This window comes from Nicotiana tomentosiformis, chromosome 8 (genome assembly GCF_000390325.3).
Source record: "Nicotiana tomentosiformis chromosome 8, ASM39032v3, whole genome shotgun sequence".
Lineage (NCBI taxonomy): Eukaryota > Viridiplantae > Streptophyta > Magnoliopsida > Solanales > Solanaceae > Nicotiana > Nicotiana tomentosiformis.
Window position 1 is genome coordinate 141,254,280 of NC_090819.1, and position 13,905 is coordinate 141,268,184.

General features: G+C 39.5%; 1 protein-coding gene across 1 annotated transcript; it reads left to right on the forward strand.

Moving 5' to 3' along the window:
• The first annotated feature begins 1,226 nt into the window (after positions 1-1,226).
• Positions 1,227-5,520, forward strand: LOC108943237 (uncharacterized). The gene is made up of 7 exons (XM_070184299.1): positions 1,227-1,864; positions 2,045-2,193; positions 2,356-2,589; positions 3,751-3,945; positions 4,108-4,478; positions 4,599-4,848; positions 5,456-5,520. Exons 1-7 carry the CDS (start codon positions 1,227-1,229, stop codon positions 5,518-5,520), a joined length of 1,902 nt encoding a protein of 633 aa, XP_070040400.1.
• Positions 5,521-13,905: the final 8,385 nt, after the last annotated feature.

Sequence of the window (13,905 nt, forward strand, 5' to 3'; positions counted from 1 at the left end):
CAGAGAAGTGTTGGCATTTGAAGAGGGCGATCTAAGAGCCCATAACCCGGAGGCACCAAACATCAACCAAAATACTTTGCCGGCCCATGCAGAGACACATATGATTGAGATAGTTCATAAGGATAGGGAGCCCAAGAATTTTTCCAAGTCTGTCATGATGATCCGGTCTAGCGAAAGTAATCCAGTTAAAGCTCCAAATTCTTCAAAAGCAATGTCGTTGATAGTTGAAGGGGTGTTAGAGAAACTAAGCACGCTCAATGTGAAGCCATCTATATTAGTTGTGAAAGGGCCTCCGACTGATGTTGAAGCGAACCAGGAAAAGCAAAAAGTGGTCGTGCCAGGGGTCCCGGGCAAGCTTGTCATAATCGTGGAAAGGGCTCGTATTACCCCCGTTATTATTAAGCCAGTGACCCAATCACCAATGGTTGACACAAAGGTCCTCCCGTGGAATTACAAACATGTGATAGTAACATATAAAGGGAAAGAAGTAGAGGAAGAAGTCAATCAAACTGGAGGACTGACAAACCGGAGGACTGACTCGTTCTGGGAGATGTTTTACCCCAGTAGAACTGAGGAAAGCCAAGCCATTCAAGGATGGCCACATCCCAGTAAAGAAGCCGGTCACCGAAGAAGAGGCTGAAGAGTTCCTGAAAAAGATTAAAAAGCAAGACTATTCCATCGTAGAGCAATTAAGGAAAACACCAGCTCAGATCTCTCTTTTGTCTTTGCTGATACATTCAGATGAACACCGCAAAGCTCTGATGAAGATTTTGAATGAGGCCCATGTTCCTGATAAGATCACGGTGAACCACTTGGAAAAGATTGCTAACAAGATTTTCGAAGCAAACAAGATCACTTTCTCAGATGATGAACTTCCTATGGAGGGTACAGAATACAACCGAGCTCTTTATCTCACAGTGAAGTGCGAGGATTCTACTGTCTCAAGGGTACTGGTTGATAACGGTTCTAGTACAAATATTTTCCCTCTGTCCACTTTGCAAAAGTTGAAGATCGGCACTGAAAGGATCCACATGAACAATGTATGTGTTCGAGGCTTTGATGGAGGAGGGAAAGATTTTGTCGATGATATAATGCTCTAATTGTCAATAGGGCCAGTTGAGTTCACTATGAAGTTCCAAGTGCTAGATGTGGTTGTCTCCTACAACTTGTTATTGGGAAGGCCCTAGATACATGCTGCCAAGGCAATCCCGTCTTCTCTGCATCAAATGGTAAAGTTTGAATGGGACAGGCAGGAAATAGTTGTGCATGGTGATGAGAACTTATCTGCTTATAATGACACAATTGTTCCATTTATTGAAGTTGAAGATGATAAAGGGGCTTGGGTGTACCAAACGTTTGAAACAGTGTCTGTCGAGAAGATTCTTGAAGGAGAATGCATTCCAGGTCCAAAGCTACCCTCCACGTCCGTCATGGTAGCAAATGAAATGTTGAAGAATGGTTGTGTGCCGGACAAAGTCCTCGGTTCATCTCTGCAGGGTATTGCACATCCGGTGTGTCCACGTGAAAGTTTCGGTACATTTGGTTTGGGATTCACACTCACAGGGAAGGACATGGAAAAGGCTAAAATTTTGAAAAGAAAGGCATGGTCACTTCCTAATCCTGTTCCACATATCTCCAAGTGTTTTGTCAAGCCAGGGGTCGCAAAACGCCCAATATCAGTGGTCCCAAAACCTGTGGTCGACTTTGATGAAGAGATAATCAAGAGGTTCCAGAGTTTGTTTGATAAGGTTAACATGGTGGAAATCGGGGAAGGTTCCAGTAATGCCGATGTGCAGCTCGTTGGGCCAAATGTGAAGCTTAGCAATTGGAAAGCTACTCCTCTCCCCACCCGGAAGGAGTTTTGGTAGTTTGCTTTGTTTTCCTTTCTGTTTTCTAGGTTATTCCACGGTTCTAATCCAGATTTTTTGTTTTTTGCTTGTTTAGATGTACAAACCCTTCTATCATTTTATTTTCAATGAAATACAATTTCCCATTTTCCATTATTCCTGATAGCGTTTCAAATTTTTTTTCTTTTTCTGTACAGTTCTTTTTATGTTGGTTTCAATGACATGACATGCATGAGGAATTTTCAGCCAAATCTTAAAAGCCAATCTAATTCCGAAACAACAATCCAAGAAGTAGAGTGTGATGGTGAAACAGAATATGATGAAGAAGCAGCATTTCAGGAAATCAGTAGAGAACTAAATCACTTTGAAGAAAAACCCAAGCCTAATTTGAATGAAACTGAAGCAATCAATTTAGGAGATCAAGATAATCTCAGGGAAACCAAGATAATTGTGCATCTGGAACCACAAATCAAGGAAGAAATAATCAAAGCACTGTTTGAATATAAAGATGTTTTTGCATGGTCGTATGACGACATGCCGGGTTTGAGCACTGATTTGGTAGTTCATAAATTGCCAACTGATCCAACATTCCCTCCAATCAAGCTAAAGTTAAGGAAGCTTAAGACTGACATGAGTGTGAAGATCAAAGAAGAAATCACAAAGCAGCTTGACGCTAAGGTCATTCGGGTCACTCGATATCCCACTTGGTTAGCTAATGTCGTGCCAGTACCAAAGAAGGAAGGTAAGACCAGGGTCTGTTTTGATTATCGTGATCTTAATAAGGCAAGTCAAAAAGATAACTTTCCATTGCCGAACATCCATATTCTGATCGACAATTATGCCAAGCATGAGATTGGGTCTTTTGTGGATTGCTACGCAGGATATCACCAGATCCTGATTGATGAGGAAGATGCAGAAAAGACAGCATTCATCACACCATGGGGGACATACTGCTACCGGGTAATGCCATTTAGTTTGAAGAATGCTGGGGCAACTTACATGAGGGCAATGACTACCATATTTCATGACATGATACACAAGAAAATTGAGGTTTATGTAGATGATGTGATCGTAAAGTCAAAGAAGCAGTCTGACCATGTTAGAGACTTGAGAAAGTTTTTCCAAAGGCTCCGCAGGTACAACCTCAAGCTCAATCCGGCAAAATGTGCATTTGGTGTCCCGTCCGGGAAACTGTTGGGATTCATAGTCAGTCGACGCAGTATTGAGTTGGACCCATCAAAGATCAAAGCCATCAAAGAATTACCACCGCCAAAGAACAAAACCGAGGTAATGAGCCTTCTCGGAAGGTTAAACTACATCAGCAGGTTTATTGCTCAACTCACGACAACTTGTGAGCCCATCTTTAAGTTGCTGAAGAAGAATGCTGCGGTTAAGTGGACTGATGAGTGTCAGGAAGTATTTGATAAGATCAAGAGTTACCTGTCAAACCCACTTGTGCTGGTCCCGCCAGAACTTGGGAGACCTTTAATTCTCTATTTGACGGTATTGGATAATTCTTTCGATTGTGTGTTGGGTCAACACGACATCACGGGCAAGAAAGAGCAAGCCATTTATTATCTCAGCAAGAATTTCACTCCTTATGAGTTTAAGTATACTCTTCTTGAAAGGACATGTTGCGCCCTGACTTGAGTGGAACAAAAGTTGAAGCATTATCTGTCATCCTACACTACTTACCTCATTTCTCGCATGGATCCTCTAAAGTATATTTTTCAGAAGCCTATGCCCACAGGAAGATTGGCAAAGTGGCAGATTTTACTCACAGAGTTTGACATCATCTATGTGACTCGGACCGCGATGAAAGCCCAAGCCCTGGCCGATCACTTGGCCGAGAATCTGGTGGATGAAGAATATGAGCAACTGAAGACTTATTTTCCTGATGAAGAAGTGATGTATGTTGACGAGGCTGATCATGATGAAAAGCCAAGTTGGAAACTCTTCTTTGATGGAGCTGCTAACATGAAAGGTGTCAGAATAGGGGTTGTACTCGTTTTTGAAACAACGCATCACTACCCCATAACAGCTCAACTTCGATTCTATTGCACTAACAACATGGCTGAATACGAGGCATACATTCTGGGTTTGAGGCTAGATATAGACATGGGAGTTCAAGAAATATTAGTTTTGGGAGATTCAGATTTGTTGGTTCACCAGATTTAGGGAGAATGGGAGACTCGAGATTTGAAGCTCATACCGTATCGACAATATATGCATGATCTTTGTCAGTGATTCAGGTCGATAGAATACAAGCATATTCCCAGGATTCATAATGAGATTGCCAATGCCTTGGCTACTCTGGCGTCAATGTTACACCATCCGGATAAGACTTATGTCGACCCTTTGCATATCCAAATCCGTGATCAGCATGCCTATTGCAATGTGGTTGAGGAGGAACCTGATGGTGAGCCTTGGTTCCATGATGTCAAGGAATACATCAAATCGGGGGTATATCCGGTGCATGCCACACGCGATCAAAAGAGAACCATTCGACGTCTGGCTAGTGGATTTTTCTTAAGTGGGGGAATATTGTACAAGAGAACTCCAGATCTAGGATTACTAAGGTGTATAGATGCTAAACAAGCCTCGACTATCATGGCTGAAGTGCATTCCGGGGTTTGCGAGCCACATATGAGTGGGTATGTCTTGACGAAGAAGTTTTTTCGAGCATGTTATTATTGGCTCACCATGGAACGAGATTGCATCATATTCGTTCGCAAATGTCATCAATGTCAGGTGCACGATGATTTGATTCATTCACCGCCATCTGAGTTGCACACAATATCTGCACCTTGGCCCTTCGTTGTTTGGGGCATAGATGTCATTGGACCAATTGAGCCGACAACATCAAACGGGCATAGGTTTATTCTGGTAGCCATTGATTACTTTACCAAGTGGGTCGAAGCTGTAACTTTTAAGTCCGTGACCAAGAAGGCGGTGGTAGATTTTGTTCATTCAAATCATTTACCGGTTCGGAATTCCCAAGGTAATCATCATAGATAATGCTGCTAACCTCAACAGCCATTTGATGAAAGATGTATGCCAACAGTTCAAGATTATGCATCGAAACTCCACTCCGTATCGTCCTAAGGCAAACAGAGTTGTTGAGGCTGCTAACAAGAACATAAAGAAGATACTTCGTAAGATGGTGCAAGTTTCCATGCAATGGCATGAAAAGTTACCTTTTGCTTTACCGGGTTATCGCACTACTGTTCGCACTTCAATAGGTGTAACTCCCTATTTGCTGGTATATGGAACTGAGGCAGTTATACCTGCGGAAGTTGAGATTCCATCCCTGCGGATTGTTGTTGAAGCTGAAATTGATGATGATGAGTGGGTCAAAACCCGGCTAGAGCAATTGAGTTTGATTGATGAAAAAAGATTGGCAGCAGTATGTCATGGTCAATTGTATCAGAAAAGAATGGCAAGAGCATACAACAAGAAGGTGCGTCCTCGGAAATTTGAAGTGGGTCAGCTGGTATTAAAATGCATCCTTCCACATCATGCTGAAGCTAAAGGCAAGTTCGCCCCAAACTGGCAGGGGCCGCTCATTGTGACAAAAGTGTTGCCTAATGGTGCTTTGTGTTTAACAGACATAGAAGGTAAATGTGTGGATATGGCTATCAATTCCGATGCAGTCAAGAGATATTATGTATGATTTCTTTGCTTATCTTCAATCGCATTTTGTACTAGGCATATTCAAAGTTGGAATGACGAAGGCATTTTATTCTGCTATCCCAAACACTTTTATCATTTGTTATCCCTTTTTTAGCCTTATTTATGTTCTTTCATACCCCTCTTTTAGAATCAGAAGTAGAGCTGGAAATAGAAAAGAAAAGAAAAAAAGAAGAAGAGAAAATCAAAAGAAAGAAAAGAGAAAAAGAAAGGAGAAAAATAAAAATAAAAGCAAAGTAACAAAAACAAAATAACTTTTACTAGTTTGAACTACGTTCGACCTGATTCCTTTTAAGGATACATAGGCAGCCTTACACGGTTCGGTCCCATCAAAATAAAAATTTAAAATTCCCCAGATTCGAAGAAACTGGGACAAAAGTTTTAGTTTTGAAAAAAAGATTTGATTCCAAAAGTTGTAATTTCGAACCCCTTCATCTTAGATTATTTTGAGCCTTCATGCCACCCTTTATTTCTATCCCTGTCCAAAACCTACACTACAGTCCAAAGAAAGACCTTCTGATCAACTTTGAGGATGCCAAGTCAAGTGAGATGGAGGTACTATTTACATCATGGGTAGCACCTTTGTTCATGGGCACAAGGAAAAGTGAATAAATGAGAGAGTCTTATTGGTGAAAACCCTCACGGGCACTATAGGACGATGGTGAGTCGAGAGAAAATTCAAATGAGAGAGTCTTATTGGTGAAAACTCTTATGGGCACTGTAAGGCGACAGTGAGTTGAGAGAGGAGCAAATGAGAGAGACTTGCTGGTGAAAACCCCTCGGGACATTACAAGCCGAATGGGGTTCATGACTTTACAGAGAAATTGAATTATGGAAACCCGGTTTTGAAGTATGAAGACATGGCATGAACTGAAATGTGATTAGTTGGATGGATTAGGCTGTTTAATCTGAAATGCATGTCATGATCATTGGAGCCAGTTGCTTCATTCAGATAAGCCTCTTTTCCATTTTTCTTCAAATAGTCATCTCTGTTTTTTCTTTTTTATTCCTAATTCTCGAAGTCACTTCGCTTCGTTTCTTTTGGGTCTATTTTTCTAAGTCTCTGTTAAATTAGTCTTTTGTTAAGCAAGCAAGAAAGGACTTCAAAACTCATTACCAGTTTTTTATTTGCACCAAGCAAAATTCGGCCAGGCACATCACAAGTGACATGATTTAGAATGAGCAATGCAGTGGTAACTGAAGTTCAGGTGGTCAAGAGATTCGTGAATTTGTAGGAAATGCAAAAGTTCAACAGTTGTCAGAATGAAAGTGCCATACGACGAGTTGAGTGTAAGGGATTCAATACATTCAGAGGTTTTGTGGTCGAAGTCCGATTGAAAGGTCAAATAATTCTTTGTAGCCTGAAGCAGCTAATCAAAATGAAGCGGGGTAGTGGCAGAAGCAGACACTTTCAGCAAGGATGCCACAAACTAACCGCCACATTTTCAAACTGACAAAATTTTCTTTGTTTTAAGCAGGGTCAAGAAATCTTGTTCGCTGTGCCAGGAATCCCCATGAGGAAAACATGTTCCAGATAAGTTCAGTTTTTAAGTTTTCAGGACCCTCCTGGATAATGAGATTTAATTTTAAGTTTTCAGGACCCTCCTGGATAATGGGATCTAGTTTTAAATTTTCAGGACCCTCCTGGATAATGGGATTCAACTACCACTCAAGAATGTTCTTGGCATAAACTGGGGCAGAAAATTTTCTCTGTTTTGTCTGTGTTGTCATGATTGCAGGCGCTCACCTGGAGAACGAGAGAATTCATTTCAGTTTTAAGTCAGCAGGCACCCGCCTGGAAAATGAGGGAATTTATTTCAAGTTTTAAGTTATCAAGCGCCCAACTAGAGAATGAGGGAATTCATTTCAAGTTTTAGAGTCATCAGGTGCCCATCTGAAGAACGATGGAATTTATTTCAAGTTTTAAGTCAGCAGACACCCACCTGGAAAACAAGGGAATTTATTTCAAGTTTTAAGTTATCAGGCGCCCACCTGGAGAATGAGGGAATTCATTTCAAGTTTTAGCATCATCAGGCGCCCACCTGGAAAACGAGGGAATTCATTTCAAGTTCTAAGTTAGCAGGCGCCCACCTGGAGAATGAGGGAATTTATTTCAAGTTTTAAGTCATCAGTCATCAGGCGCCCACCTGGAGAATAAGGGAATTTATTTCAAGTTTTATGTTATCAGGCGCCCACCTGGAGAACGGGGGAATTCATTTCAAGTTTGAAATCATCAGGCGCCCACCTGGAAAACGAGGGAATTTATTTCAAGTTTTAAGTCAGCAGGCGCCTACCTGGAAAACGAGAGAATTTATTTCAAGTTTTAAGTCATCATGCGCCCACCTGGAGAAAGTGTGAATTCATTTCACTTTTAAGTCAGGAGGCACCCACCTGGAAAATGAGGGAATCTATTTCAAGTTTTAAGTCAACATCAGGCGCCCACCTGGAGAACGAGGGAATTTATTTCAAGTTTTAAGTCAACAGGCGTCCACCTGGAAAACGAGGGAATTTATTTCAAGTTTTAAGTCATCAGGCACCCACTTGGAGAACGAGGGAATTCATTTCAAGTTTTAAGTCAACATCAGGCACCCATCTGGAAAACAAGGGAATTCATTTCAAGTTTTTAAAGTCAGCAGGCGCCCAACTGGAGAATGAGGGAATTTGTTTCAATTTTCAAGTCATTAGCAGGCGCCCACCTGGAGAACGAGGGAATTCATTTCAAATTTCAAGTCAGTTGCAGTCGCCCACCTGAAGAACGAGGGAAGTCATTTCAGAATTCAATTCAAGTTAGAAGTACAAAAGCTCGCCTCAAGAATGCAAGTCGACAGTCCGAGATGACCAAAAGAAGAAGTCTCAATCCAGAATCAAAGAGAAAAAAAAGTGAATTCAAAATGCAGAAGCAGATGAAAGATATGGGCTGCTCAAGACATGACTGAAGTCGCAAGCTTTGCATGTCCGGTCTTAATTCAAAAAGCCGAAGAAGAATGAACTAGCACCTGCAGCTAGCAAGAATCGAGGTTCAGATCAGAGTCTGCATGAAGAACCATCCAAGACTCAAGATCACACTTCAAAAGACTCATATAGGAATCTTGTAACTCGTAGCTCATAGGCTTAGTTAGTCTTTTTTATTTTGACTTTGGTGTAATAAGGAACTCAGCAAGCAGTAAACAGCAGCAACAACAGTGAAATCACAGCTTCTCGGTAGTCCTAGCTACCTAAACTTTCAGAACTACACTGACCTGATTCCTTTATAGACAATGATATATAGGCAACCTCCGAAGCAAGGTTCGGTCAAACTTTTCAAAAAAAAAAACGCTTCCCATGGAGTATCAAACGGGCAAAAATTGTTCATGATTGCTCACTTTATCTTTGCCCGAAAATTCTTCGTGTTCCCGAGCAGAGAGGGGCAGCTATGAGCACCTGATTTTTGCCCCACATATGAAATTACTCCTAAAAAATAATCCAAAAATAATTTTAATTATTTTATGAATTTTAAAAGTTTTTCTTTATTTATTTTGTATTTATTCACATTGTTTATGCATGTTAGGAATATCATAAATCATAAAAATCATAAAAAAACCAAATCTTAATTTCATAGCATTTTAGATTTTAAATTGCATTTTTAGGATTTAATTACATTGTTACATGCATTATTTAAATATCTAAAAACCAAAAAAAATACATTCTTATACTAGTTAATTAATTAGGTCATTAGTCAATTAGTGAGTAAAATATATATAATAGTTTAGCCACACAAATTGGTTTAGTCAAGCCCATCCCTTTAGAAGCCCAATTTTCATGACCCGCCTGGCCCAACCGAACCCCCTCTCTTTAAGGGACCCTAATTCCCCTTCCATTCTCAACACCAGAGACGGACGACCCCCCCATTTTGGCCCATTTTTGGAAAAACCCTAACCTAGCAGCGGCACATCCCTCCCTCTTCTCCCTCTTCATCTTCTCAAGAATGAGACCCCCCTCCATTTTAGAACTAACATTAGCCGTCTCTCTTGCTCCTTCTTCACTCTCACGGACATACACATCATTCTCAGCAAAAAATACAAAATCCCTCACTCATTGATAATACACACAGCTGAAACAGAGTTAGGAAAACTTCAAATGAGGATATGAAAATCAAAAAGCTTGAAAAACAAAAGAAGAACCGGAATTTCTAAAGGAAGATTGAAGAAAAGGTTGATTTCAAAACTCGGTTCCTTCTTTTATGGTTCTTAGTTTAATTCGAAGTCAAAGTAAATAACCTTGTATGTGTCAATCCGCCAAACACCGTTAAATTTTAAGTCGTTGAGCATTCTACATACTTTGATCTTTTATATTTAATTGACCTGAATATTTATAATGTGGGATCTTCTTTCTTGTGTGAGAATTGCACTATACAAGTAAATTCTAGTAGCTGAAAGACACGTGATTAGAATGGTATATAACTTTAAATGGTGTTATTAACTTATAACTGGGTTTAGTGTATTTGAATGTTTATTCATGCATACGTAGGTTGATTTAACGTGGTGATGGTTTAGTTTGGTTCTCAATTGTAATTAAACAGTATTGACTTTCATAATCCTCTGAGAATACATAGTATTTACTGCATATATGAGAACCTACAAGTTCCATTCCGTATATTGCAAGCTCTTTTGTGCTAGCCTGATTGAACTAAATGCACCTCTTACAAGTTATTTGCTGCTATTCCGTCGAGTCTTGGAACCGTTTATTTCTTGACGTTGTAGTCATGCCTTGATACTGTTGACATTTTCTTTCATTTAAAAATTCTACTTGGGCATCAGGATCATGGTCATGTGCGATGTTCTTTAGCTTTCAAGTCCAATCCCAAATTTTAGGAAATAAGACTTATAAACACGCGTAGTGCGCTTAGGTGCGATTAATAATGAACATCGTGACTATGGGTACGGTTCCCGTGGCATGGTCACGATACGTAAATCCCAATTCGAGTGTGAGTTTTACGTGACTCGACCAGAACTTCAAACAATAATAAAAATAAGCATGTCGTAAATCGCGGGTGCATTTCATGTGGCGCGGTTTGCGACGTGTGCCAAAACGACAAGTGTACGACATCGTGACTTATTCGAGAAATAATTTCATAAATAATTAAAAGCGGTTAAAAAGTAAAAATGCACAATAGGCTTTAAATATGTAATAAATCAGATAATTATGTCAAGTATTAATTGTTAAGCGATCGTGCTAAAACCACAGAACTCGGGAGTGCCTCACACCTTCTCCCGGGTTAACAGAATTTCTTACCCGGTCTTCTGTGTTCGCGGACCATAAATAGAGTCAAATTTCCTCGATTTGGGATTTAAAATAAACCGGTGACTTGGGACACCATAAATTATTCCAAGTGGCGACTCTGAAATAAATAAATAATTCTATTTCGATTCATATCCCTTAAATTGGAAAAACTCCCTATCCCACTGCGGAAAAAGGAGGTGTGACAGTTATAAATAAGTTGTATAATATATAATTAGTTGTATGGAATTTATTTTTACTATGTATGTTGTTGTAGATATTCAAATTTGCATTAAATTTGTATGAAATTTATTTTTAATTTGTATGTTGATGTACCATATATTATTCTTAGAGATAGAGATTTTATGTGTTTAGATTGAATATAAATATGCAAGTAGATTCAGTAGAAATTCTCTTTTAGATCTTGCTAAAATCTGTCCCAAATTCTCCTTAACTTTCTATATAAAACAGTTCACACTATGCAATATGCAGTTCAAAAACTAAAAGCAAAATTTTAAATTTTTTTAATAAAAAAATTTAAAATTAATAAATAAACTTGCAAACTTTATTAATTTGCATGTGATTCTTCTTCAAAAATATCTATCATATAATAAGCAAAATATATTTCGATGGTAATGTAAGATACTATATGTGTTGTCAACAGTGAGCTTTTTCTTTGGGATAAAGTCACAATGAAATTTTTTATACTCCATGCATCATATTTCTCTGATGACCCGATAGGTCATCTTATGTTTTAGAACCTAATTCTGCGCTATGAAGCCTTAAATACCTCATTCTAGCCTTCCTCGATTTGCATGCGCATTCTTGGTATTTTTTCGGAAAGCTTTTATGTTAAAAACTGAGAAAATATGAAATTTTTGCCTTAAAATCCATTTGAGTTGACTTCGGTCAACGTTTTGAGCAAACTGACCCGGATTCGTATTTTGATGGTCCCGGTGGATCCGTATCATGATTTGGGACTTGGGCGTATGACCGAAATCAAATTCGGAAGTCCCTAACCCGAGTTTTCGCGCTTTGTTGAAATTTGAAAGTTAAAGGCTTAATGATTTTGAAATATTTGATCAATGTTTGATTTTTTGGATATCGGGTCTGTATTTTAGTTCCGAAATATGGTATAGGTCCAATACTATATTTATGACTTGTCTGTCAAATTTGGTGAGAAACGGAGTTGGTTTGACGTGATTCGGACGTCCGGTTGTGAAATTAGAAGTTCATGAGTTTTCTTGAAAAGTTTCTTGATTTGATGCTCAATTCATAGTTCTAGGTGTTATTTTGGCGATTTAATCGCACGAGAGAGTTCGTATGATATTTTTAGACTTGTGTGCATAATTGGTTTAGAGCCCCGAGGGCTCAGGTGAGTTAAGGCTACAGAGTGAAATTTGGACTTAGGAGTGTGCTCGTGTGTTTCAAATCTGGTGCACGCCTCAGACCTCGCAATTGCGAGGTCAGGCTTCGCATTTGCGGCCTCTGATGGGTTCGCACTTTCAAGCAACTTATCGCATTTGCGAAGAGTATCTGGAACACCTCAAGTTCGCATTTGCGAAGTGGGTCCGGGGGGTACAGTGGTCGCAATTGCAATCAAACGGTCGTAATGTCGGAAGGTCGAAGTTCGTATTTGCGAACAAACCATCGCAAATGCGATGTTAGCATAGATGGGGGAGTCTTATCATTTGCGAAGCAATTCTCGCATTTGCTTCGTAATTGCGAACCCCGAGTCACAAATGCGACATGTGCAACTAACCAAATAGCTGAGAAAATGGAATTTTTGTTCATTCTCTCAAATTTTCAAACTTAGAAACCCTAGAGGCGATTTTTCAAAGAACTCTTCTTCCCCAAATCATTGGTAAGCAATTCTAAACTAGTTTCTTTCAATCTTTCATTTCATTTCCTAAGATTTCAACCTAAATCTTGTGTTTTCATAGTGAAAATTGGGGGTTTGGATAGAATTAGGGATATTTGTAAAATGGGGATTTAGACCTCAAATTGAGGTCGAATTCCAAAATAAATTATATAACCGGGCTCGGGGCGTAATCGGGTTTTGGTCCGAATTTCAGGTTTGGACCAAGCGGGCCCGGGAGTTGACTTTTGTTGACTTTTTTAATAATGACCTAAATTGAATTCTTTGCAATCGTGGGTAGTTCCTAAGGCTTAATTTGAATCATTTGGTTGGTAATTTTCTAGATTCTATTGGTTCGGAGGCTTGTTTGAAAGGCAAAGTTGTAATTGAGCTTTGAGTGGACTTTTGGAGCGAGGTAAGTGTCGTGGTTAACCTTGACTTGAGGGATTAGGACTTGTTTGTCTATTTGCTACATGTTTAGATATTGGGTATAACGTATATGTGAGGTGACGAGTACTTATGCGTTGTTGTCAGGTTAAAGCATGCGGGTGAGGTCTTGTTTCTTATAGTTTATTGCTTACGTTGACCTTGTTATCCATGCTTAGACTAGTTACTTACTACATTGATCGTTCTTATTGTGTTTACGGGATTTTTTAATAATTGAGTATTGATTCCAAAGTTGAGATTGGTATTGTGGGACCATTGTTGAAGTAAGGCTTGTTCTTGTTGATTCTAGCTCCCTGCTATTACTTGTTCATTGTTATGTGGTAAGGGAGAGTGTTAATGCACGAAGGGTGATGTCGTGCCATATTGTGAGTGTTAATGCACGAAGGGTGATTCCGTGTCATATTGTGAGTGTTAATGCACGAAGGGTGATGTCGTGCCATATTGTGAGTGTTAATGCAGAAAGGGTGATGTCGTTCCATGTTATGAGAGTTAATGCACGAAGGGTGATGTCGTGTCGTATCTATTGATTTATATTGTGAGGTTGAGAGTAAAAGCACGAAGGGTGATGCCGTGCAATTTTCTTCATTGTGTTTAGTTATTTTCACTGGTTAAAAGCATGTTGACTGTTCTGGTTATCATTTCCGATGTATCTCTTATATCTTGTGCCCCTTTAGCATGTCCCCCTTCCAATAGTACATGTTTAGTTGTTATTGTTATTTTCTTGTACATATACCGTTATCTGCACATGTTTATTATATGGGTGTTTTGTCATAGCCTCGTCCCTACTTCGTCGAGGTTAGGCTCGAC

Excerpts from the sequence above, each read along its gene's own strand:
- LOC108943237 (XM_070184299.1), top strand. The coding sequence starts at position 1,227 with ATGGTAAAGTTTGAATGGGACAGGCAGGAAATAGTTGTGCATGGTGAT. Across the intron at positions 2,590-3,750 it reads GCCAGTACCAAAGAAGGAAG|AAGTGATGTATGTTGACGAG; the intron begins GTAAGACCAGGG and ends TTCCTGATGAAG. Across the intron at positions 3,946-4,107 it reads ATACGAGGCATACATTCTGG|AATACAAGCATATTCCCAGG; the intron begins GTTTGAGGCTAG and ends TCAGGTCGATAG.